Consider the following 27,914-nt stretch of genomic DNA (forward strand, 5'->3'; position numbering starts at 1 on the left):
ATTTGTGAAGAATCTCGTAATTATTCGTAATACGGTTAAAAACGGGATTGCAGGCATTTAAAGAATTAATTGATATATTTCCTCATAAAAATAAGTGAAATACGAATGTGATATCGCGATGTCGGACACGTGTTCATAAAAATCCAAATATTTTCGCATTTCTTCATTGTATATTATCAAAAGTTATAAAATGTAAGTTATAAAGTTAATTTTCTAGTTCTGCTATTATTTCAGATGTCAAACAACCAACCGACATAAAAACAGAACTTGAATTGAATCATTACAGAACTTGAAAATTGACTTTAAAATTGTATGAATTGTTCAAATCTTGTTGAATCAGTATTTTGAAATTTTTATTTCTTTTGTTTAAATCATAACTTGGTAAATGGTTTCTCCTATATTTTACCGCTTAACCTATATTTTTGTGATAACTAAAAAAAATTACTTAAAAATCGTAAATACGCGAATTCTGCTAGTCGAAATGGCATATTGTGGCGTGCGAATAATCATGTCGTTTTGCAAACTTGGCATAATTTGCCGAAAATCACTCGAGCGGTTAATAGCTATAAAGCATCAGTATTATTTATGGGTACAAAAGTTTCATTAATTACATTTTTTGTTTTCCAGGTAACGGTTACACTCTTGACTAATATCCCGCCATCCCAATACCATAATAAGCTTTTCCTATGTATGTGCTACATCCAGTGTTGCTAGAAAAAAGGCAATCTGTATTGAATTCGTTGACAATGGACAGTGACAATAGTGCCTCGGTGTTGCCAGAAAGTGGAAGAATAATAATTGACCCAGTGTTGCCAGTGTTTGAAGACGTGGTAGATGCAGTGTTGCCAGATGTGTTAATTAATGGGAAAGATTTTATCAACAAAGATGGCTGCATCAGGGAACTTGTGGTAATTTTTTTTCTTTTGTACACAAACTAACTAACCATCACGCCGTTTCCCCGCAGGGGTATGCAGAGAGTGAACGCGACAAAATTCTCTCTCGGCACACTTCTTGCTTCATTTACATTCATAAATCGTCTGACAAGCATACACTTTTGTTATTCTACACAAGACTCTAATAACGGACTCTAATATATTGCTCGAAGCTCACTTTTTTATTATTAATTATTACGAATTCGTGAACTTTAATCTATTTTTTTCAGACCAATATCTGAGTTTGCAAAGTTATTTATATTTAACATCAATAACAGCATCTTACACCAAAAATATTCTACGTAAAACGGGTTTCAAAAATTATTAAACGTTTTTTTAACTATTACAAGCGATAATCACCAGATTTTATTTTTTTATACGATGAATTAGTAATTTTCCGAGGAATCCCTCTAGAAACATTTGAGAATTTAGTAATACTATCATCAGAAATAATTAAAACAAACTCCGTGGAAATTTGACCGTAGGTCCCGTCCAATATGCCGGGCCGCGCGTCGCATAATTTTGTGGACGCCTTCATTACTTACGTCATATCATTATTTTAGAGTATTTGCCAGGGCAAAATCGACTGTAGGTCCGTTCAATACACCGCGGATAGGCGTTGAATATTTTTGTAGACGCCTTCTTCACTAACTTTGTTAAGATTCTATGGTATTGTGTCGCCTTAAATATTTTATTCACTACTTGTTTAAAAAAATAAGATGTCCCCGCCGTTGACCGGGCCTTACACAAATTTTAAACAGTTTTTTTTTCCTTTAATTTTGAACGTCAAGTGTGCAAAATTTCATCAAAAAGTATCAAAGTTTTGCGCTTAAGGGATGAAAAAACGGGGTGGGGATGTTGTTTTTAAATGAAGACAGTGACCTTTCTACTATTTTGAAGGTAAATTGTGGAAGTCCTTAAACTGACGTCAAAATTTGATATTTTTTACCTGGACTTGAATTGAATTGAATATTTTCAAAATTTTCCTTTTGCATTTGTAACAGACAATAACTTTTTAAAATAGTTTTCCATTTTGACATTAATTTTTTTATAATACAGGGTTTTCCAATAAGAGGTGTTATTTTGAATAGCCCGCTATTTCGGTAGATGTTACTTTTGAAGCTTGACAAGTAGAAACTACGCCATTGATAAACATGGAACGATACACGCTTCAACAACGCTTTAAAATTATTAAAATTCACTTGAGTGAATCAAATCCAAATCATCTTGAGTGATGAGGCCCATTTCCACCTCGGTGGCTTCGTTAACAAGCAAAATTGTCGCATCTGGGGCTCGGAAAACCCAAGAATTATTGTTGAAAAGCCTCTCTATCCTCAACGTGTGACTGTTTGGTGCGGTTTATGGTCCGGCGGAGTCATTGGACCTTACTTTTTTGAAAATGAGGCTGGAACAACAGTTACGGTGAATGGATTGCGCTATTGAGAGCTGATTAATGTTTTTTATGCTCGAAATTAGATGGTATTGATTTGGACAACGTTTACTTTCAACGAGACGGCGCTATGTGCCACACAAGCAACGAAACTATTGATCTTTTACGATTGTATATCAAAATAACACTTCTTATTGGAAAACCCGTATAATATTCACAAAATATTTCACACGTTTTTGAAAATATTTTTATCCTATTCAACCATTGATGAGTTATAATAAGTCAATGATTTCAAAATTTGAAATTGGTTATTATTGAAATTTCAAATTTTGACAGCAATCTTTTTCATGTCATAATAATTTAGCAATTGAAAATTCCATCAAAAGTGACGCATTTCGACTCCTAGGTCCTAGGCAGGAAAATTAAATTGTTTTTCTTCCCAATACAGCCTCCGTGGTCCAGTAAATTTTGATGAATTTATGATTATACACAATTTATTAATTTAAATTAATATATATACATAGTCCACAATGGAATGCTGGTACCTACCCTGTACGGAAGTGAAGCATGGAACAGGCAGAGAAAGGATGCAAGTAGACTGAATGCTCTAGAAATCAGATCCCTGAGACGTATGTGTACTAAAACCTTGTATCATCGTGTGAGAAATGTGGATGACCGAGAAAGAGACGCTTAGATGATTTGGACATGTAGAGCGAATGAGCGAAGAAAGGAGTGTAATGAGAATATATGATGCAAATGTGCATGGTGGCAGAAGTCGGGGACGCCCGAGGAAGACATGGCACGATCAAGTGAATCAGATACTCGAGTCAGGCCATGTCAAGAGTCAGAATAATAGAAGAGTATGTATGAGACGATATATGAATGTGAATGAGGCAAGGTGTGTGTGCCAAGACCGAGTTGTTTGGCGGTCCGTCCTCTCTGCCTACCACTGCGGGGAAACGGCGTGATGGTTAGTTAGTTAGTCTTATTATACAGGGTGTATCGGCACGTACACGACAAACTTTAACCAGCTTTTCCTTAGCACATTTGGAGTAAAAAATGTTATGAGCACTTTGCTGTCCGGTAACATTGTTTTTAATTTAAAAACAAAAAAATATAAAAAAATTCACACTCCGTCACCGTCATTGGCATTGTTTCTCGTGTTCAACAGCTGTTATTAGCAAGTGTGTCAAAAAACGTCTTCGTTTTTTCATACACACTAAATAATAATAGTTAAAAATGAGACGAATGGTGCCATGCCGTTTCGTTGTGATTGTAAAAGCGCGCCAATGTAGGTACGTACGTATATTATTCAACGAAACTCGAATAAAATATTGCCAGATGGGTTTTCAAACTGTGACAAAGGATAAACCAGTGGTGACATCTGGTGAAAATATGAATGGTAAATTTTTTATTAAAAAAAATGTTACCGGACAGCAAAGTGCCCATAAGATTTTTTACTCCAAATGTGCTAAGGAATAGCTGGTTAAAGTTTGTCGGGTACGTGCCGATACACTCTTTATATATAGAACCTATACTTTCGGCACGTTTCCGAGTGGAAAATAATTTCAGTATCGCCCTGTTGTAAGACCAACATTCAGAATGATAACTTTGCTTAAAATAGCTTTATCCGTGTTTGGTGACCAGATCTGAATATCCAGGTACTTCCCCACCTTCCTCCTCCCTATCTTCTTCTCCTCCTCATTATATGCCATAGTTTGTCTCACTGGCTTCAAACAGTTGGGAACAGTTAGAACTGTTGTGTGATTTTTGATAAAAAAAATCCTTAATCAGAAACTTGGTCTATCGATCTTTTTGTGTATATTTCAAAGCTCAATTATTCAAGAAAACTTTCGCCACTCTAACAACAGATTTTTTTTTTCGTTAACATTGATATTTCAAATAGAAAGTTCTGCGGTAATTTCACGACGCCAGAGCTCACAGGATGATAATGTTTCTTGATATGTTTCAGGTGGAGAAGACGAACGAGTCAGTTGAACACATCGGATTTAACCTGACGCGAAGCCAATGGGATCCATACCCGTGGGTAAGTCAAATCTTATAAACATAACAAATAAATAAATAAATAAATTTTTTCATGTATCACATTTAGCCATTCACATGTAATTTTGTAATTGTTAACATACCTACTAGTTTATTTCTCTTTTATTACAATGAATTAACTCTACCTTAACTTATCTATTCACCTACTTACCTTTCATATTATGTTTACTTTTATTTTTATTTTTACAGTCTATCTTTTTCCATTTAAAAATGTTTCTGTATGTTATGTTATGTAAAAGCTTGTTATGTAAAAAACTTGTTCTGTAAAAGCCCACCAGAGCGTTGAAATTAATTAATAATAAATAACGTTTTGGTCTGGTAAAAAATAAAAGGTACACAACATTTCCAAAACTTATTAATATCAATCAATCCAAACAAAACGCAATGCCATTTACATTGCATATATACCGTATATTAAGTGGGCCTCACCGTTAAATTTGGCGGCCACCTCTAGTCTGGAGCCCCAAAATATTTTTTAAAAACCTTTGACATTTGAATATTTTTTTTATAGTTTCTCGTAATCTTTAGAGCTCGCAGTCGGCAGGTGGGAATGCTAACCTTGTTCCACCGATATTTCGATGGAAGATGCTCTGAGGAACTAGCGTCATTGATTCCTTCGGCACCAGTTCATAGTTAGGAAACAACGGTTGTGAGAACGGGTCGTTTTTACGACACGTTTTTGAGTTCAGCAGCTCGGCTGTGGAACCTTTATCTTTTCAAAAGGACCCCTAATACAGCATCCTCAAAGATGATATAAGCCTTTAGGGAAATTATTTACCTCAGAGCTTCCTATAGAATAATTATAATTAAAAAAATCACGTGATATTATAATTGTAAGAATGATGATTGCTTGTTGGCTAAAAAGATTCCTGACAAGATTCACCAAAAAAAAATAAACAAAAGAAATAAATGACGCTTATTTAAAAGAAATTCGAGTTCATTGTATTAGAGTAACATACACAGAGAGACAGACTCACAACTAAAATAAGTAGTTATTTTTGATGATCATTAAATTGGTAATTTTGATGAAAAACTAATTTTACTGATGTGTAAAATTAGTTTTTTGATATTTATAAAAATTGATAACTTTTGAACTCTAAGATGGAACTTGGATAAAACGTTCGCTAATAATCCGTGACGTCACGAGATACGATATAGAACAATTATTATTGTCTAATTATTATGATTTTTTTAAATAAATTTCTTGAAATTTTGTTTATTAAGGCGATGCCATACTTAGTAATGCAAAATCATGTGTTTTTGGTTTGAAAATTTGGTCGCCTAGAAATGTTTCAGATTCTTTAATTAAATACTGCGAGTAGAATACATCTTGGCCTTTGAAATAATCCAGTATTTTTTATATAAGTCTTTTTATAAGCCCAGAAAAAAATAATGTATAGGCCCATGAAAACTGCTTTAAAGTTTAAAATCTCCTACTTACGAACCCATTATCGGTTATGATTTTATTGTATAATGTGGCAAATTAAGTTATTTATAAAATGAACGAAAAAAAATTAAATATAAATGCCTGAACATCCACAAAATAAAATAAAAGGCACTTTTTGGCCATGTTTTTTTCATGCATAAATCAACACAGGCGGATGGTGTTAAGCGGCAATTTCAACCTTATCGCCATCTACGTAAGGGTTGTTATTGATAGCGGCTCAATTTCAAATACTACACGACGTAGTGCATCGCCTTAATTGAGCGCAGTGAATCCCTGTGTAACTCAACAATTGGCATTTCATTTGGCCGTGAATTTGTTTGTTACGTTCCGGTACCGATTCCAATATGGTGGCCGTTTTAAATTGTAGTGCATCGCAGCAGCGGATAGGCACGATCAAAAAAAATTTCTCTAAACATATTTTCATAAAAATATAATTCAAACACATTGTACTGGACACTTACGCCAGTGACATCGACTGTAAATGCCGGTTTCCTCTCGGGGGTACCTTATGTAAGGATTTTCAAAGAAACACAACTTGCGAATGTCGTCGGACAACTGACTGATTGTGGCAGTTGTTTGCATATTTATTGAGTTCGAATTGAACACGTGTTAATGTACATCAAATATTCTTATCTCTAAACAGGATGCATGAGAGCATTAAGGAACCAAGAAAAATAACCAAATTTTAATTACTACGGTTAAATCCCATTTGAAACATGATACGTGTCCGGTGATAAGCTTCAAAAGGGATTCGGCATCGTTAATTGCATGATAACAGTAAATATTCATTTCCTTAATTATTTTAATAATTATGTCCATCCACCTGCTGTCCGGTACACCCCCAACGTGAAAAAGTATTTTTCACCAAATAGTTTCATCGGACAGCAAGGTATCTTCTTAAGGTGAGAAGAACTAAGGTTTTCATAGGTGTGTTGGTGTTTTCCAACTGTAGATATTCGTTGAAGTTTCTGTCGTTGAGAGGTACGTGTTGATGACGTATATGTTGTCTTCAGTGTCAATTAAAAATCCATATCTTTTCACAGCATAAAGCGATCGTTAAAGTAATCAGCTTTCATATTTCAGAAAAATGAATGAACGAATGTAACGGGCGGTCTTCAGGCCCTCTAACCCATTAACAAGTTATGTGACCCACATGTCAAGTGTTTACACGTGTGGTATTTGTTTATAATAAACAAATCTTTCGTTTGTAGTTCAAGTTCGTGAATCAGTGTTATTGTTTATCTGAACCTTATCTGGTACCTTATTATTTATTCCAATCTTTATTTCAATTACGCTCTGTGTAGTTTTATTCCTCGGCTCAGAGGATAAAGTTAGCAGCTTGTACAGCAACAACCTTTTTCTTAAACGATTTCCACTCTCGTGCCATTTGGGTTACTTCAGCGGTAGATTTGGAGTGGAAGTACAGGAAAACACAAGGACTATAAGTATTTTCAGTAGCGTCGGAAAATTCACTTTTTCCATCTGGCGTGCCAATGAACTTTGATTTCGTCATATTATATGTGCACGGTTCTTCCAGGTGATTCTCCCCCGGCAGAAATAACCTTTTCTGGTATTCTGTTTTCATTTCCACCTGGAGAAATATTTCTTTCATGTTTGCAGCAACGGCAATTCTTTGTCCCGTATCTAGGAACCGAGTTGATTCTCTCCATTGGAGCGCCGTGATGGGCGCAACATAAACATTATCTTCATTGTTTTCTCGTGTAACAAAGCTGTCACCATTATCTCGTTCGATTAATATTTTTAGTGGATACACTTCTTGTGCCGCTAGTGTTTCGATTTCACATGGATTAATTTGCTGATAAGTATCATTCGGCAGATTTATTAATTTCACAATTTTCAAAGATGTCACAATTTTCACAGATTTCACTATTTTTACAAATCTTGAATCGTCCTCGTAAATGGTGTTTCCGGGGCACCATACGCTTCCAGATGATAGTGCAGCATAATTAATTTCACTTTCCATCAGCGCCATATTATGTGCCTGGTTGTCGACCCCTTTCCTTGCGAGTCGTTTCTTTTCGCTAACATTATTTAGCGACAATGTTTCATAATATTCTTCATTTTTATGAAGCTGCCGCACAGGGTTTAACGGTAGCTGTGGCCTTTCTATCACAGCCGTGGAATCTTCTGGCGGATCCTGAGGCGGGAACGGTGTCTCCGGTATATCCTCAGGCAGTAGTGTGAGGGTGGACTTCCAGCCACCCTGACGAGTTGCACCGTGTGCATTTTCATTTTCTTCATTTTTATGAAGTAGCCGCACAGGGGTTAACGGTAGCTGTGGCTTTTCTATCACAGCCGTGGAATCCTCTGGCGGATCCTGAGGCGAGAACGGTGTCTCCGGTATATCCTCAGGCAGCAGTGTGAGGGAGGACTTCCATCCACCCTGACGAGTTGCACCGTGTGCATTTTCATTTTCTTCATTTTTATGAAGCATCTGCTCAGAAGATGACGGTAACTGTGGAATGTCCATCACAGCCGTGGATCCATCTGGCGTAATCTGCTGAGGTGAGAACAAAGTCTGCAGGTTATCCTCAGCCAATATTGTGAGGATGGACTTCCAGCCACCCTGGAAATCTGCAAACAGTGCATCCAAATACCGTGCAGTCTCCTCTTCTTGTAGACGCTGTGGGCGCCCATCTTCTTCAAGTTGACGTTGTAAACGCCAACCCTCTTCTATTTGGCGTTGTAAGCGCCAATTCTCCTCCTGTAGTACTCTAACTGTTTCCCAAGAAGAGCGTGAGTTGCCGCTGTCTTCGGGTGCCGGCACTAATCCTCTCCTGGAAGCAGATGCTTCTGCGCCTTTCCAGGAGCGCAGTGACGGTGTCATGTTTCTTAATTTCTGAGGAATATCCGGCTCGAAGGACCATAAATGTACTGGACACTTACGCCAGTGACATCGACTGTAAACGCCGGTTTTCCTCTGGGGGGTACCTTAGGTAAGGATTTTCAAAGAAACACAACTTGCGAATGTCGTCGGACAACTGACTGATTGTGGCAGTTGTTTGCATATTTATTGAGTTCGAATTGAACACGTGTTAATGTACATCAAATATTCTTATCTCTAAACAGGATGCATGAGAGCATTAAGGAACCAAGAAAAATAACCAAATTTTAATTACTACGGTTAAATCCCATTTGAAACATGATACGTGTCCGGTGATAAGCTTCAAAAGGGATTCGGCATCGTTAATTGCATGATTCCAATATGGTGGCCGTTTTAAATTGTAGTGCATCGCAGCAGCGGATAGGCACGATCAAAAAAAATTTCTCTAAACATATTTTCATAAAAATATAATTCAAACACATTGTACTGGACACTTACGCCAGTGACATCGACTGTAAATGCCGGTTTCCTCTCGGGGGTACCTTATGTAAGGATTTTCAAAGAAACACAACTTGCGAATGTCGTCGGACAACTGACTGATTGTGGCAGTTGTTTGCATATTTATTGAGTTCGAATTGAACACGTGTTAATGTACATCAAATATTCTTATCTCTAAACAGGATGCATGAGAGCATTAAGGAACCAAGAAAAATAACCAAATTTTAATTACTACGGTTAAATCCCATTTGAAACATGATACGTGTCCGGTGATAAGCTTCAAAAGGGATTCGGCATCGTTAATTGCATGATAATAGTAAATATTCATTTCCTTAATTATTTTAATAATTATGTCCATCCACCTGCTGTCCGGTACACACATTATCAATTTACAAAAACACAACAAGTTAGTGGTTTTTTTTAACATTAATTCCACATAGGCCTGTATCATCTTTGAGGATACTCTATAGAGGGTGTGTTTAGAGAAATGGAGGAGAGGAATAATAGGAATCCAAAGATCACTGTATCCAGGAGTGATGGACGAATTATCTTTGGCGCAAGGTGATGGGTCAAGGAAGACGAGCTGTAAAGCTCAAAGGGTCTCCCCAGAACCAATCTCTCCCGATCTGGCATACCACGCATCTGGTAGGCAGGTCTATCCTTAACACACCTCACCCGATGATCCCCGGCACCCCTGATAATTCACCAAACGGTGACCTATGGCAGGGGTTTTGAACATTTATTTCATTTATCCACTAAATAGTTTCCGGGGCGGCGGTTTACAAACCCAAATGTGAAATGATTTAATAAATAATAGGAAGGTATTTATGTACCTACTTATAAATCTTACGATTTCATAGGAAATGTTGGTTTTGATTTAAAACTAGCTATTCCCCCCATGCGTTGCTCTGGATCAGTCTGTTTGTGCATATAGAGAAACATTAGAGCGTGTTGCTTTTAAGTCCAACAGATATACAAAAATGTCACAGGTGACTTTTATAAAATATAGGTATATAAAAACACACGCGTATTCGAATGCAACGTTTTGTCAATATAATATAGGTATATAAAAACACACGCGTATTTGAATGCAACGTTATGTCAAAATTTGAAAGCAATTGGTGAAGAACTTTTGGAGATTTAAGATTTTGAACAAACGAACATTTACATTTTTATTTATATAGGTAGATAAGAATAAAATCATTAAAATGTATCAGAGAAAACGAAAGCACACAATTCATGCCGCTAGGAGGCGCTAGTGTAGCATGTTGCCATCAGAATGAATACAAAATGTCATAAGTTGTAGGTGTTATTAATATTGTAGGGTATTTGCTACTAGAAACAGTTCAGTTAGGTTAAGTTGTACAATATTTAGCGTGTGTTGATTGTTTGTGTTGCAGGTACGCAGCGTGGACGGAGATTCTCCTTCGGGCAAGGCTGGACTACTAGAGGGAGACTGTCTTCTGCGAGTTGGCACTCAAGATCTACTTGGCCTAAAGGTTGGTATTTAAAAAATATAGTGGTGAATACCTCTCACAAGGTGCATTATAAATGTCCCACACTAAAACTGTTGACATTTTTATGAGTTTCAAAAGCAAAAAATTTCAATACTATTTCTAATAAGTACCTTTTAATTTTACTGGTTTGTACCACTCAAAAATAATGGCTGCAACTAGTTTATAAGCCGCGTTTACACCAAAGTTGACAAAACATTTCAACTAAAAGTTGCTCTTCTCAAATGTAGAACAACAAATGGAAAACTTGTTGCCAAAGAATTGGCGTGAAATGCAGTAGTGTCAAGAATTAGGCTTTATCTCCGAGATGATGACTTCGATCCGTTGAGTGGTGAGCTGAGGTGCAACGGGAGTGTCAAAAACTTTCTGAGAATGACCAGAAGTGACTTTCAATGATCGGACATAAAATCAAGAAACGTTACACAAACTACAGGAAAGCAGTTCCTGTCCAAGAAAAGCTAGCAGTTACATCAAGTTTTTTGGCTACTGGTGATTCGTACACAAGTCTCAGTTATTTGTTTAAAATCTCAAAATCAACCATTTCACTGTTTGTTATTGAAGTTTGTAAGTTTGCGAGTAGGGGAAACAGTTCTCCACTAGTTTTCTACAAGTTGCTAACGCAAAGCGCGCAGCAACAAATCTTCCACTTTTAGTTGTCAACTTTCTTTGATCTTTGCCGACACTCGCAGGAAACCAAAATTTAGTGTAAGATTTGTTTCTCCACAAGTGGAAGACAGAAAAAGTTTTTGTATTTTGTTGAAAAAGCAATAAATTGCCTCAACTTGTGGAAAACTTAGTGGAAGACTTTGGTGTAAACGCAACTTTATGCATCAGTGGCGGTCGGTGAGTTTTTATAAAAGGGATGCTGGACATCAAATGTTTATACTCGTACTTACTACGCACTTGATATCAAATATGCACATCTAGACGCTAGCCCACGAACAAGATACAATTAGGTACCGTCTAAAATTATCTCCATAAATCCATTAAGCTCCATAACTCAATATATCCAGTATGCAGAATAAGTTTTTTTTTGCAAATGGCCGCGACGCAAAACTTTGTCGCATTAATGATTCAATTATACAACAACACTGGAGAAGCAGTAGACTTAAAATTAGTTTGAAATTAAATTTTAAAATTAAAAATAGTGGACAGAATAGATGACAAAATTTGTCGAATGATGGTTGAGGAAGAGCAGTTCATTATTTCTGAGTCTTTCCGAGGGGATATTGAAGGGAATGAGTTGCAGTAGAGTAGGTGAATCAAAAATACCATTTATAATTTTGAGGAAGCAAATGAGGTCATTTCTTTCCCGACGGACTTCGAAAGGAGAGAGGTTTAGAGTTAGTTCAATTTAATCATATGAGTATTTGCCTTTTTCTAATCCTAGCCTCCTAGCAATCCCTCTTAAGAACTGATGTTGAACAGATTCAATGCGTCGAATGTGGACAGCATAAAAAGGAGACCAAATAACACAAGCATATTCAAGATGGGGGCGAACCAAGGAGCAGTAAAGAGTTCTAAGGGTATTTACGTTTTTGAAGTCCGAAGTGATTCTAGTGATGAAACCAAGTAGTTTGAGGGATTTATTAACGATTGCAGTGATCCCGAAAAGAAAGCTTGCTATCAAGAGAGACACCAAGGTCTTTAATAGATGTAACAGTTGCTAAGGAATTATTGTTAAGTTTGTATTCGAAGACAATCGGTTTTTTTGATCTATAGAAGGACATAATTTTTCATTTATCGACATTTAGTTTTAAACAATTAATTTTACACCAATCATAGAAAGAGTCGATATCCGATTGGAAAAGAAGGCAGTCATCGTGATTTTTTATTATTTTTAGAAACTTATAGTCGTCGATATGCAATATTGACGCCGAAATAGGTGTGTAATTGTGTAATTGTGAAATGTTGACTCTGAACGAGGTATTAACTGTTTAGGTGAGCGAGGTGGCGCAGTTGGTACGAACATCAGGACGACTGGTGACACTGGCTGTATGGAGCTGTGAACTACTAGGCAAGGACTGGGACCCTGAGGTAAGTTTGAACTGAAAACATCAGATAAATATAAAATTTTAAACTGTATAATTTATTCAAAAAGACACACGTTTGCACAGATGACTGACCGGATCAGTTTGATATAGAGATCCGGTTCACTGAGCCGAGTCATTCACAAACGACTCAATTCTAATTTCCACATCAGCTATTGCAGACATGTATGTTATTTTTCATTATGTGAGAAATCACGGGATATTATAATTGCAATTTTAAAAACGCCTCATTAAAATAATGAAACTATACAAGTATAATGAACTCAGATTTGAGTTGAATTTAAGAGGAAGCTACAAGCTTAAAATGTTTATATTCTTCGTGTACCTTATATTATAGATAATAGGCATTAAAATCGCTTGACAAATGGAGTCAAGAAACGTTCGATTTCAAGCACAAAACTGGTTATTATTTATTTCGTAAATAATTTTATAAGAAAGCAAAAAAGTAAATCAAATGGAACTGTCACAGATAATCTTAGCTATAATACTGTATTTTTTTTAAGTTGTTTCCTTTATGCGTTCATACATGTCTATTGAAAAAAAAATTATTAGTTCACATTTTTATTTTTCATTGAGTAATTTATTTTGTTATTTGTATAAATAAGCGAAACGAAACGATAGGAAAACCTTAATTTATCTAAAGCATATTTTTGGTGTTCATATTGTACACCAATTTGATAGATTAATCAAAATAGTGATTTGGAATTAAGCTTGGCCTTAAGTGTCATTTTCAAAATTGGAATCTGTTGTATAAATAAAAATTATTCAGACAAGAAAGAAAGTACTTTATACTATCTATAACCTAAAATTTTGACTGATTTGTCAAACGTACTATTTTTTGTTGTTGGTTAGCCCTGCTTGAAATCTATTTTAGTGAATACAAATTAGCTTTGAATTTAAGTGTAAAATCAGAAATAGAACTGATATTTTTTTAAATTTAATTATTGAAGACAATATTAGCGATTTCTAAACGAAAATCTGAAACAGAAAAATCAGAAAAGGATACGGTCACATCTAGGTCCTAGATGTGACCTTTTCTGATTTTTCTGTTTCAGATTTTTGTTTCGAAATCGCTAATATTGTGTTCAATAATTAAATATTACAATTTGAGGTTTTACTCAATAAAGTTATTCCGAAAAATAAATACTTTGTTTATTTATAATACAGGGTTTTCCAATAAGAGTTGTTATTTTGATATTCAATCGTAAAAGATCAATGGTTTCGTTGCTTGTGTGGCACGTAGCGCCGTCTTGTTGAAAGTAAACGTTGTCCAGATCAATACCATCCAATTCCGGCCATAAAAAATCATTAATCATCTCTCAATAGCGCAATCCATTCACCGTAACTGTTGCTCCAGCATCATTTTCGAAAAAGTAAGGTCCAATGACTCCGCCGGACCATAAACCGCACCAAACAGTCACACGTTGGGGATAGAAAGGCTTTTTAACAATAACTCTTGGGTTTTCCGAGCCCCAGATGCGACAATTTTGCTTGTTGACGAAGCCACCGAGGTGGAAATGGGCCTCATCACTCAAGATGATTTGCATTTGATTCACTCAAGTGTATTTTAATCATTTCAATGGGTTGTTGAAGCGTGTATCGTTCCATTTTCATTAATGACGTAGTTTTTACTTGTCAAATGTCAAAAATTGACAGCTTCAAAAGTAACATCTACCGAAATAGCGGACTATTCAAAATAACACCTTTTATTGGAAAACCCTATATTTCGAAGAGAAAATTATTTTAATCGCCATTTTTAAAGTGCAACTGATTTGTCGAGATTTAAGGATATTCCGTGATTTTTTTCATAATAATTTGTCGAAAAATGTTTAAAAGGACCTCTGTCTTGCCGGGGCTTTGCTTTGATCACTGAGCTAATTCAACAATATCAATTTTTCATTTTTAACTGTGTCATACTTCAATATTTTCCGATTTTATGTCCGGGTAAAATCTTCCCCATAGGAAAAACTAAACCCTTCCACACACTTTTCCACAAATGATCATCTAGTCAATCAACATTATGCAAGTTTATATAAGCAAAATAAATACAAAACAATACAAGAACAACACGTCAACTCACCAGAGATCAAATGGGAAAATAATTCACCGACTCCAGATATTTTCATATCAGAGGGTTCGGCTCGGTAGAACTTCTAACAGGGCCTATAAATCCTACTGATCCCTCAACATAAATATTTACAAAATCTTTCGTAATCCTACATGTATTTAAAATGACTTGTTTTTACATTTTTATACATAAATGTTATTGTTATTATTATTAATAAAGTTTTGGCAGCAATCATGTATGATTGCAACAATAATTAATTAATATATTTTTAATTTTAGTCGCTGTTTTGTGGCCCGCTTCCGGGCGCGCTGCATCGTGTCGGCGCGTGCCTGGCGGCCATCTTGCGCGCGGCCGAGTGCCCGGTGTGCGGGGGCAGCGTGCGCCCGCCCGCTCTGCAGTGCCCGCGCGGGCACCTGATCTGCGCGCGCTGCCGGCCGCGCCTGCCCGCGTGCCCGCTGTGTCGCGCGCCGCTCGTGCCCAACGCGACGCGCAACCTGCTAGCCGACGAGGTGAATAAATAATAAAGCACTGACGATATTCAGAAATACGGACCAGGAATGGACTGCCCAATTGATACAAAATGAGATGTGCTGCTACCAACTGGCAGAGAAAGAATGAAAATAGACTGGATTATGTTTAAATGAGATCTCTGAGGTGTACATGTGGCAAAGTCACATATGACCATGTTAAAACTGTTAATATCTGTTTTTTTAAGTGGATGTAACCGTTCCCTCAGTACCTGTCATCCTTAGGGATGCTGTGTGGATGGTTTTTTTTGGAGAGGAAGAAGTGAACATGTGTCTTAAAATAGACCCATGTTGTAGGAGGGAGGAAACACAGAGACCGATAGAACTAGTTAGTAATGGTCGTTTTTGACCCTGACAAAAAGTGAATAACATTTGACCCATTACATTTATCAAATATGCTGTCAGAAAGTCGAAGAGTTTGTGTGTATTTCTGCTTCTTTCAAAACTAGATGCTTTCTTTTGAAAAGCGATAAAATACACCTTCATTTTATTATTAGAAATAAACATATAATTTTTGAAATACTAAAATACGTTTTAAACAGTGAAATACAATGTCTGGAAACAAAAAAAGACATATTTTATTAGAAAAATGTATGATAAACATTACTGCACCCTCACTTTTTTGTAATTTAATATTAAAATAATTAATTAAAAATTTGCAAAGTTTCATAATATTTTCTCAAATTACTTTCGAAACTTTAGTTTCATCAAGGTGTTCATTTTAATTATTTTGTTGTTAATTTCCACATTTCATTGTAAAGCTTGGTTAATTTTTTTCTTTCTAACTAATATATTAATTTATTTATTTATTTTTTCATGTTCTCCATAAAACGGTTATACACCAATATATCATGCAGAAGATTACAAATTAAAAAGTTTACAGAGGCAGTTTTACTATTTTGTGACATGTGTTAAAAGATAGTTACTGAATTGTCTGTAGGTGACATTGAAAATGTCGATGGCTAATGCAGAATCGTTAAGCAGTTGAGTTGCTCTGTTTATTGGCGCGTTCTGACAGGCAGAAGTCCTCGCTTTCGGAGCATATAAGAGTGCATGGGATCTCCCTCGAGTTAATATCAACATAACATAAACATGAAACAATTAACATTTAGCATCAATTCATGGTGGTCAGTGAACGACAGCCAGGACGAGAGTGATCTGGGAATAATAATGACGGCAATATTATAAATTTGATGCAGATCTACAACTGCGTGGTGGAATCGTTCGAACTGAAGGGTGGGGCTGAAGGGACTCACCTGACCAGAGCATTACTGGGAGACAAGGCCAAGTTCACCAGGCTGCAGGGCGCGGAGGGGCTGCACGGGACAAGCAGTCTGCAAGGGACCAGCACATCAGATGGATTTCCTGAACATGACGGACCGAAGGGTATCCGTTGGGGTACTCAAAGGCTGCTAGATCGGTAAGTTTACACCATAGAAGAATTTACATTAGGTCCACAGGATTGTCATCTCTGGGGAGGCATTGCGGGGGTTGTTTTAAGGTAATTGTGGGACTATAACGTCAGGTTATTATTTTTTTGGTAAACTAATGTTTTTAAGACAAGATTTTTTAGTGAGAAGTGAGAGAGTTAGCACTTACAATGCCTGTCTCATATAAAATAAATCGATTTTTTTTTAGATAAGTCTTTTAATAAGCCCAGAAAAAAATAATGTATAAGGCCTATGAAAACTGCTTTAAAGTTCAAAATCTCTTACTTATGAACCCATTTTCGGTTATGATTTTATTGTATAATGTGGCAAATTAAATTATTTATAAAATTATCGGAAAAAAAAATACGTAAAGCACCACATTTCTACGACCAATCACAAAAAAAAGGTTCGCTGTTGTATCTACATCAAGGCCTATATCCAGATTTATGATTAAAAAAGATACTCAAGAAGAATTGCTTATTGCGGAGGCGGAACTAACGACAGCTTATAAAGTTGTCAAACATCATCAATCTTTCAATTCACTTGACTGTAACGTAAAACTGAATGCTACAATGTATACCGACTCTAAAATTGCAGCAAAACAGTCCACAGCAAGAACCAAGGCTACAGCAATTATATTAATATTCTTGCTCCACATTCTGTGTCACAAATAAAAGAAAAATTGCAAGAAGTTTCGTATTATGGAATCGGCACCGACGCGTCCAATCACAAAGCAGAAAAGATGTTTCCTTTACTTGTTCAATATTTCACTGAAAACGATGTTATTCAACAAAAGCTATTGAAGTTTGATTCTTTAAAAGATCAAACATCGGACACTATTTCCAAATATTGTCTCGACACTTTAAGACAATTGCTGATTCCACTAGATAAGCTGATTGCTTTTTGTGGTGACTATACTAATACCAACTTCGGAGGGCTTGAAGACGCGGTTGGTGCAATGTTTTTCATAAAATAAAAGAAGATTTGGAAAAACCTATAGAAGGAATTGGATGTTCAGCCCATATTCTGCACAATACTGTATCAACCGCTGCTGGAATCTTGTCTGTGGATGTCGAAGTTATCGTCCTCAAAATATTTAATTATTTTTCAATATACACTGTTAGAAAGGAGAAGCTGAAAGAGTTCTGTTCGTATGTTAATATTAATCATCAGACTATTTTGTCACACTCAAGAACAAGATGGTTATCATTAAAGCCCGCGGTTGAAAGAATTCTGAAACTATGGACACCACCTAAAATTATTTCAGATTTCTTTAAAAGTCCGATCAGTGAAATTTATTTCCTCTTTCTGCATTCCAACTTGAGTTTGTTTCAAAAAAATATAAAAAGCGTTGAAAAGAACAAGGTGTCTATAGTTGAAATCAGAAAAATATTAAACGAAACGTGTAACACCCTGATTGAAAGGAAATCTGCCAAATTTATTGGCATGCAAACCAAAATCCAAATGAATAAACTTAAAAATGAGAATCCAACTCCTGAAACAACAGTTTTGATTTCAAGATTTGAAGAGGAAGCTGTAGCATTTTATAATACAGCTTCCGAGTATCTGAAAAAGTGGTCTGTTTCGTTTGATAAATATGAAGTGTTCGATTGGATAACACTATCTGAAATTCCAGAATGCGGAAAAATCGAAAACAATATTTTATACCTGAATAGTAATGGTGTGAAGACTTTCAGCGATAATCTCTTTGAGCAACATAATTATCTTAAGAGCTTTCTAGAGGCTAAGCTTGGTTCGGAAGAATGGAATTCGATCAATTCGGTTGCAGAGAAGTGGCTTTACTTTTTTAAAGAAACTGAAAATCCTGAAAGAAAATGCCTTCTTTTGAAATTATGCGAGTATTTATTTTCTATTCCTGCTCACAACGCCCCAGTAGAAAGAGTTTTTTCATTAATGTCGGCCCACTGGACTCATGAACGAAATCGCCTGCTCCCAGAGACTGTGGAGTCGATTTTACAGTGTCAAGTCAATTATAACATGACTTGTACAGAGTTCTACAATTATGTTAAAAGGTACCCAGAATTGTTGAGAAAAGCGAAATCTTCTGAAAAGTATGACCAGCCAAGTACTTCCGCTAGTACCAATTAAAGTAACCTATAAAACAAAACATATTTACTTACTTATTATAAAATGAAGAAATTGTTTAAGTATTACAAAAATTTTATTTGCTCCATCCTGAAACGTCCCGACGAGACCCTGGCCAAATATGGCAACCCTAGGTAAGGCACACTGTAGGAATAATTTTAAGAAGATAACCACTAATACTGAATTACCGTTTTTAAGTTTGTTATAGTTAAGCGCACTTGAAGTGAAATGACACTCAAATGCGCTATATAAATGCCATGTTATTATTATTAAATCAAATGAACGATTTTATAGGCTTCTGCCTGGCCGGGCTCGCTCCACCGGCAACATCTCAAGGACAAGATCACCGACTGGTTCCACAGCGCTGCTGGCAGAGGATAGAGACCTCTCTAGGTCCTTGTCCACCCTGGACATTCAGAGGTACGATTCAGCATTATAAAACACAAATAAGAACATTTTGTAATAATATGGCCATTTCTGCTAATCAGACAATATAGTGGCGATGGTTCATAACTCATTTTATTAAGAGTGTAAGTCACGGTATCAGCTCAATATTATCGTACGAATCAATTGAATTACGGCTCAATTCGATGGGAGCCGTAAGCTCAGAGCTTATGAGCATACTGTGCTTGCCTGATACGGTTCCAATCTTACCGACATAAGTGATGAATGATCATACGACCCTTAGTACCGGTACACCGCCTCGTACCACGAGAAAAATAAGAGCAATATGGAGTTATATACGCAGAACAAACGCTTTGAACTTTTAGCGTAATTTTTCACCTCCTTTATGTTCTAGGAGCCGAGTACCACCCTCCCGCCCTAGCTCTCTGGACAGCCTGGCTTGCTCTTGTAGCAGCCTGCCTACACCAACCAGCGCCTTTCACGGGAACACAGGTAACAGCAGACTCTAAATGCTTAATACACGTGGTGTCTGGAAACTAGTGGCACAAGCGGGAAATTGGGGAAAATCTACATCATACAGAATACAGAAACAAAAAAAATGTTTTGATTTATTCTTGAGTGCGCTTGGGCCCAGCGCTCACTCAGGAGTGGCGCTTGGTGCTGGTAGGCTGCAGTCACCAACGTGTTGGCGGAGGCCATTAGCCGCATCCTGGCTCCAGTGACCCGGTGTCTCATCAGGCCGGCAAATCCATTCAGTCCTAGTTCCGTGAACATTGTCGAAGCGCTGCTGTATCTTCGGTATTCAAATATTATTCTACAGGCGTCATTATATTGAATTCGGAGTCGTTCCATCGAGCAAGTTCGGTAGTGGCACCATGTCTCACACGTATACAGGCCAGTACCTACATAATGCGTTGAACAGTATTTTTTTAACGGTATTGCTGTATTTGAAAAATCTGCGGGCAATCATGTTAGACACTATGCTTAGGCTTCTCCTTTGTCGTTCGATATCACCATCGTCCGATAGGTCTTCATTAATAATGTGCCCCAAGTATTTCACGTTCGAACATGTATTTATTTTTGCCTCGTTAAGGTATGCGGGGAGCATCTTACTTGTATCTTGACTTTTTCCGTGGTGGAACGCAATCAATTCCGTCTTCTTCGGGTTGTACATCATATTATGCTGTTTTCCATATTCTTCACAAGTGTTTAGGAGTAATCTTAGTCCCTTAATCGACGGAGATAGGGGGATCATGTCGTCCGCGTAGCTTAAATGATTCATACATGTACTGTTAACACGACAGCCCGCTCTGATGTCCAGGAGACTTGATAAATCGTCCATGTATACATTAAATAGAATGGGGGACATACACATGGTTATATTTTGCCTTTATTAGAAGTTAACTTGGGTGCAAATTCTCCCGTCTGGAAGCCACATCACAATAGTCATATACAAGATATTTGAGTTTTAAAATGGGTATTCCAGCAATGACTCAGTATTTCTGTATAAACTTCTAAATTATGCATTTGATAGTCCAAAATTGCTTGCGATAAGCTTTCGGATTCCAATACGTAATATTATAGGTCGGGATATATGTCATTGCGGAAATTCTGGGACTAACTACCATATATATTCCTCTTGCCCAGAATACTTATGGATGAAAGATATGGTATGGAAGAAGTGCCATTACTTTTTGTGTGACTGTAACGTGTTCTATTACACGTAAATGAACTGTAAATCAAATCCACAATAAAACGAGAATGTAAAGCTCATTCAATTGGTTTTGAAAAATCACGGGAAAAGTGGAATGAAGGAACAGCCTACCTTGAATCACTTGAAACTTGCACTGTTGACGGGGTTGAATTTCCTCCGAAACGAGATAATCTTTAATATGATTTTGATATTTGCAAACAGAGCACAAAACATGTGAATAATACGACGAGAACACTACGATTATACCTTCTTGCTACACGACGCGAATTCGAATGCTGTACTTGCGACAATTTACAATGCAACAAATCATCTTTTTCTTTTCAAGTTTAGGTAAGGCTGTTTTAAAGGAAAAAAATGGATAGTAGGTCTGATAGTAAGTATATGATGGGAAAAATGGTAGATATTATCCAAAACTGTTTCAATACTAAACAGTGACACTGGGCATAATTTATGTTTTTCTGCTCAGTTTAATTTTTTTATCACCTCAAGATCAACATGACGACGCACGAATAACTCACCTAATCCTTTCCGTTTTTTGGACGCACAGAGTGAATTTCGAGACTTTTATCTGACCCCTCCCCGTTCGATGACGTAAGCGCCACAAGCATTGAGCCACGAGATATATTTAAATATTTGGCGGAAACAAAAGCGTTTTATCGCTTTCTCTGGTGGAACCTTAGTATTGGAGCCTTTTTAAAGATATTTTTGTTTTCTTGTTACAGAAGCAGCTGCCATGAGCTTCCACTGTCCCATCAATGCTGACTGCGCTGAACTAATTAAAGGTTGGAATTTTACTTTGTTGCACTTATTCTTGTTGTATTACACGTAATAATGATAATAAGAGTTTATTCCAGAATGTATGCAGGGGTAGTACAATGCAATACATTCCATATTTTAAAATAAAAAGAATACACAGATAGGCAATGCAGAATAGAAGTGAAAAATATCTGCAAGCAGCCGTTTATGGAAGATATTTGAACATCTCCTGTCAACAGGGGACCATCAGGGGGGACTCCATCTAGGCAACCATGGCAGTATGGCAGTAATGATTGTGTTATTTGATTGGCGTAGTCTGCTCCGTAAGCTTACCATGTGGTGGCGGAGAAGCGCTCTGAAAGAGTGCACTAGTCCCTCTAGGAACATTTCCGTGGCGCTGCAGTATCTCGGTAAGCGGAATAGTTGGCGATAAGCATTATTGTAAGCGACTTTAAGCTTAATATACCATTGGGATGCAGTGTAATCTATCCACAGTTCTGACGTATATAGTGATGTGCAGAATGCATTGAATAGTATCATTTTGACGTTTGTTCTGCAAAAGTAAAAACGCATTGAGAGCATTTCATCCATTTTCCTGACAGTCTTGACATACTGAAGGTGTTTTTGCATGATTGTAAGCGACTTTTAGCTTATGCCATTGGGATGCAGTGTAATCTACTCACAGTTCTGACGTGTACAGTGATGTGCAGAATGCGTTGAATAGTATCATTTCAAACGCCTTGACAGCATGCCTTCTCTAACGGATATCGCTCTTCTTTGTCTTTTCAATTCAATTAAAATACGACGTTTCGGTTTTAACTTTTCATTGTATAAAAACAAGCGTTTTCGAATGCAAAGTTGTGTCAAAATTTCAAAGCAATCGATGAAGAACTTTAGGAGATTTAAGATTTTTAACAAACGAACATTTATATTTTTTTATTTATATGGATTGGCGTATATCTGGTACGTCAAACATGATAAATATTTGGTCTGTGTCACTCGCTCCAGTATTTTAAGTACTTTGTATGAAAGTTTTCCGTGAGATTTCCATCTGACCGATAACTGAGTCTGTTACTCCTCCCCATAACAGTGATTTAATCATATTTTTTAATGATTAACTAATGTTTATTTTATTTTTTTTTTTTTATTTAAAAAGAAAGACAAACATTCCCGGGCTACGAATAACCCAACAATGTTTGATAATAATAATATTAAAAAAATAATAATAATACAATTAAAAAAATTGCAAAAAAATATCATTTCTTGGTAGAATCAGAAACAAAGTAAATAAAGAAACATGCCAGATAATATACAATACAATTATATCACCACACTTTAATTACTGTTCAAGTATTCTTTTTCTCTGCAATAAGAGAAAATAAAAATAAAAATGCAAATACTGCAAAATAAAGCAATGCGAATAATACTTAAGCGCAACATATACACACGGATAAGAGACATGTTAAAGGAGCTGAATATTTTGACGGTGAAGCAAACTGTGTATTTGAATGTACTTAATTTTATACATAAAATTAACATAGGGATGATGTCTAAGGAACTGAAAAGAAAAATAAATTACAATAACGAGATACACGGACACGGGACGAGAAATTCTAAGCAAATTAGATTGCCAACAAGAAAAAAAACAAGCACCCAAAAATCTCTGATGTACCAGGCCGTTCAACTCTATAACAAAATCCCAAAGGAAATTGCTGTGATAGAAAATATTAATAAGTTCAAAAATGAATTAAGAAAATATGTCTATCTCAATTATTAATGTTTCTTTTTTTGTGACTTTATTGAAATATTTAAAGAAAGATTATGTTTGCCAAACAATGTACATGTTTATATGTTTATAAAACTATTAGCACACACGAAGATGTGAGCTAACTTAAGATTAATAAATAAATAAAATAAATAAATAAATCTCCTACTACCACCACAGAAAGCCGAAAATGTTGCTTGTGTTGTGATGGAGGACTTAGCCAGCCGAGGAATCGAACACGCGACGCTCGGGTGAGACCCAAGCGCTATGCCCACTCAACCACTGACCGGTCAATAGGACAAGGTTTTTTTTTTGTTTCAAAGGATAACAAATTATTATAAGCAATAATTAGTCGCCTGAAATATCCATACAAATTGAAAATATCTCCCGAGTAAAAATGCGCACCTTTTGATGTCCGGTCAGGTGCTCTGAACCACAGAACTACGTCGGCTTATTTAAAATATTTAATTATAAATTTTTCCAATTTCCGTCGGCGGTATTTATTTTTACTCGGGAGATATTTTCAATTTGTATGTATATTTCAGGCGACTTATTATTGCTTATAATAATTAGTGATTTCATATTCTATAATAGAGTTGCTAAACAAGATTCCATTCAATGTACCTGCGCGTTCAATACGCTTTAGTGTCATGTTCAGGGTTGATCAAATCACAACGAACTCAAAGCAGAATTCTCGCCTGAACAGACTATGCAATAATTACAATAGCGTATTATCCAAGGTTGATATTTTCAGTTGCGAACTTACCAAATACAAGAGGTCCATAAAAGAATATTTATCTGATGTTTTTTGAATAATATTTTTGTCTCTATTATGATTTGATTTATATCTACAACCTCTCTCCATGGCTATAAATTTATTGTTTTGTAAATTTTTGTTTTATGTAATTAGTTTTATTTTACTATATAATACTTATGTACAAACTGATTAAATTTAAACTGTCGATTTCCCAAAAATGATTTTTTTATTTTTATTTTATTTATTAATTAAATTTAATATACCTAATTACATTTAATACAATATAAGATATGGGTAGTCCCACAAAGCTGTGACAATCAGCTTGTCTGTAGGTTCTACCATTTAATGTTATAACATAGTTTAAATATTAATACCAAATATAATGTTTAGGATAGATAAACGTTTTGTTCATTTATTAACCACTTTTTTGTCAGTTTAGGGCAGGGTTCCTCATTATTTTTCAAGTTAAAGTTTTCGTTAAATTTGTTATAAATCACAGGTATCAAATAGTCAAGTGTTCTGCTACCATACTTATTTGATATTAGTGGAATTTTTAGGCCTTTTTTTACAGTAAATCTTGTTTTGTGACTATGCACCAATGGCTTTTTGTACGCATTTTCTCCCGCATTATCCATAATTATAATAAACCAGAGAAGCCCTTTAATTGGGAGTAGGCCCTCAGAGCCATACAGTAATTTTAAGTTGTTTCTTTGTTTGTAAATGCTAGGTTTAACAATTTTTTTAATTATAGCAGTTTGTAGACTAAATAAATAAATAATGGATTGACGAAGTGCAGAGTATATTGCTTTAGTTTTTATATGTTTCTTAGGTTTAGGAAAATGTATATTAATTTAGGGAGTTTATTTGTGATTTGTTTGATATTATGTGTTCATCTGAGATTGAGATGGTTTATATTTTATTTGGTCTGTTTTTTACTAGAAAATATAAGAAAATAGTTATTTCTACAAATATATACCTATGTACATACCTAAAATGTAATATAGACTTAGCCTATATCAGCACATTGTTCGAACACAGGATTCAAACAGGAATCCTTGTCAAAAAATGACTTACTTTTAATAAGATATTTGTTGTGGTTTTGTCACAGAATCTTGTGTCAATCAACTCTGACTGCTTTGCCTATAATAAGCGTATCTTTGTAATGTTTTTTTTTTATTTTCAGGTACGCTGCACGAGCACGCCATTTCCAAGCACGCGTGCCCGGTTTTGCTGGTGCCCGGTACGAGCTTGACTCTCTCTCCTGCATCTTCGAGCACGCAGCCCGCACTGTTTGCTCACAGCAGATGGTTCTACCCAAAGTGTGAAAGGAACGAAAGGTTAGTCTATTTACAAAATAAGTCAAAAGTTTGTGCCGATACCATTGTAAGAAATAATTTTGGAGTATGCAAGTGGTGTATAGTTTCCGCATCAAACAACATGGAACTTATCCAAGGTTCACACACCATATGGACTTACTTGAGGAAGCGAATAGATTTAACAAAGAAACCACTTCAAAAACCTTTTAAGTGGACTGAATGCTAAGAAACGAGATCCCCAAGGCGTATGTGTATTAAAACCGTGTATTAAAACCACGTGTTAAAAATATTGAGATTTGCAAAGAATGTTATTCTTTCTCTAAAAAAAAATAAACTTAACCTTCATGCCGATATTTTGCACTTAATAAAATTGTACGAAATAATATATTTTCTAATTCTAGAAATAACGGAGTCAGGGTATGGTGCTGGATAGCAGCTCCCAGAGATGTGGCGTCACAGTACCAGATCACTGTGGAAGTAATGCCCAAACCTGGAAAAGATAAAGGAAATCTTAAAGCCAAAGATAATGTGGAAACATCATACGAAGAAAACGAACATCGTAGTAGAGGTTTTGAAGAGAAAAGACGCACATTTAAGGACAAGGGTTCAAATAATTGCATCAATGCAGATGAACACAAAAGTGCAGAAGCTAAAAAACATATTGGAAGAAATATGGAAGCTTTGGAAACTTCCAAAGATGAGAAAGAGAATAGACGCACATTCAAAGACAAAGATGGAAAGATTGGAAGTGATAGAGGGTGCCATGATTCGTTAGCATATGCAGCAGATATAGATGAAAATGGATCAGATCTTGAAAGTTGGGCTGATATACCTATTGGAGACGATAGTTCCTCTCGAGAAGATTTGGCCAGTTTGGAAGAGGCAATTAAAGAGGATGATGAACCATTTTTGACTCTTGCAGGGGAGGTGTTGAGCCTTATTCAAGACCCTTGGAGCCAAGTGGTCTCATCAGGAAGAAACATGTTCCTCAGCGACAGGTTGCTCCAACAAGATGTACAAATCAGTTTGTCAATTGGTCTACGCTATGCAGAACCAACAAATTGAAGTCTCCACCAGAATATTATTTTGTTCGACATATTTACAGCGATCGAGTATGTTTAAAATGATATTTCCTTTTAGGATATCATAACTTTCATCAATATATCTTTTAAATACTAATTTTTCACGGTATTTGTAAGCCGTTTTGATTTATTGCGTTAGGTTGTGTTCTACATGTATTCATAAAACGCCATACTATTATCCAATTTTGTGGACATAGAACAAACCGACATTATAATTTTGTTGAGATAAAAACTGAGTATCGCTTCGTTGTTTGTCCACAATGTTCCAAGCGAACGACTCAATGCCATTTTGGCGTTTGGCTTAGCTTGAGTAGACTTGCAAGCGCTTGCCGCCGAGGGGCCAGTATCGGTATTTTGTGCACAAGTCAAAGGATGCTTGCGGCAAACGCTTGCAATGCATCCACACATTCGTTTGACTTGCCGATGCTTGCTAAGTATTTGGACAAGTGACTTTTCACAAGCGTGTGCAAGGGTGAAGCATCACTATCACCCGAATATGAAACAAACCAACACAAAATGTTGTTCTGTTTTTTGTGGATTTGAAATGAAAAAATTGTTAAAACTATTTAAAATCTTACATTAATTTTTTTTACTGCATTATAATAAATTAATACCAAACAATGGTTTTGGTCTAAACAAATCATTATTCGGCAAGCAAAGTGCTGATTTTTTAAATGTATATATACTATAGGTAGTCAAGATAAGGTATTTGGAAGGACTGTTGTGTGGAGTGTTGAAGATCTTTTTGTGTTTGAGATATCGACCAATTGTGACACTGTTTCTTACTTCAGAGCAGCTCATTATAATACCGGAGGAAAAAGTGCCGGATTATAAACCCTATTGAGCCCTTTTGCCAGCCAAAAAATTGGTAACCTCTCTTGTAAATTATTACTTAATATTTATCTAATTTTATAAACTAACTATTATTATTTAAATAAATCGATTTTAATCATTGACGATGGTTAAGTTATCAACAAAATTTGAATCAGACAAATGAAAAGGCTTTTTTTGAATATCGGCATACAGAGCTCCGAGCCAAAAAGGCCCCTTTCTCTTTCATCATGATTTTAAATATTGGTTGAAGAATAGTTAAAAAGACAATGGGACTGGTACCAATTGAGCTATTGCCACCTCATTCCATCGACATTACCCCTCGACTAGCAATTCAAATGTCGCAAGTAAATTTTATTTGATAATTTCATATTTTAAAAAAATTTATTAATTAAAAATAATGTACTATAGGGTAA

General features: G+C 35.9%; 1 protein-coding gene across 1 annotated transcript; it reads left to right on the top strand.

Annotated features, from left to right (window-relative positions):
* Nucleotides 1–746: 746 nt before the first annotated feature.
* Nucleotides 747–26,650, top strand: LOC149416180 (uncharacterized). The gene is made up of 10 exons (XM_089641902.1): nt 747–908; nt 4,295–4,369; nt 10,577–10,675; nt 12,632–12,727; nt 15,088–15,318; nt 16,536–16,756; nt 19,167–19,292; nt 19,672–19,769; nt 25,453–25,606; nt 25,987–26,650. The coding sequence occupies exons 1-10, from the start codon at nt 747–749 to the stop codon at nt 26,648–26,650; spliced, it is 1,926 nt and encodes a 641-aa protein (XP_089498028.1).
* The last annotated feature ends 1,264 nt before the right edge of the window (nt 26,651–27,914 follow it).

Source organism: Hesperophylax consimilis, chromosome 17, assembly GCF_061612785.1.
Source record: "Hesperophylax consimilis isolate HC1 chromosome 17, BYU_Hcon_1.0, whole genome shotgun sequence".
Classification (NCBI taxonomy): Eukaryota; Metazoa; Arthropoda; class Insecta; order Trichoptera; family Limnephilidae; genus Hesperophylax; species Hesperophylax consimilis.

Bases quoted from the DNA above. Each gene is read 5' to 3' on its own strand.
- LOC149416180 (XM_089641902.1), top strand. From the start codon at position 747: ATGGACAGTGACAATAGTGCCTCGGTGTTGCCAGAAAGTGGAAGAATA. The intron at 19,293-19,671 runs GTACGATTCAGC...TTTATGTTCTAG, and splicing joins TCCACCCTGGACATTCAGAG to GAGCCGAGTACCACCCTCCC. The intron at 19,770-25,452 runs GTAACAGCAGAC...TTTTATTTTCAG, and splicing joins CGCCTTTCACGGGAACACAG to GTACGCTGCACGAGCACGCC.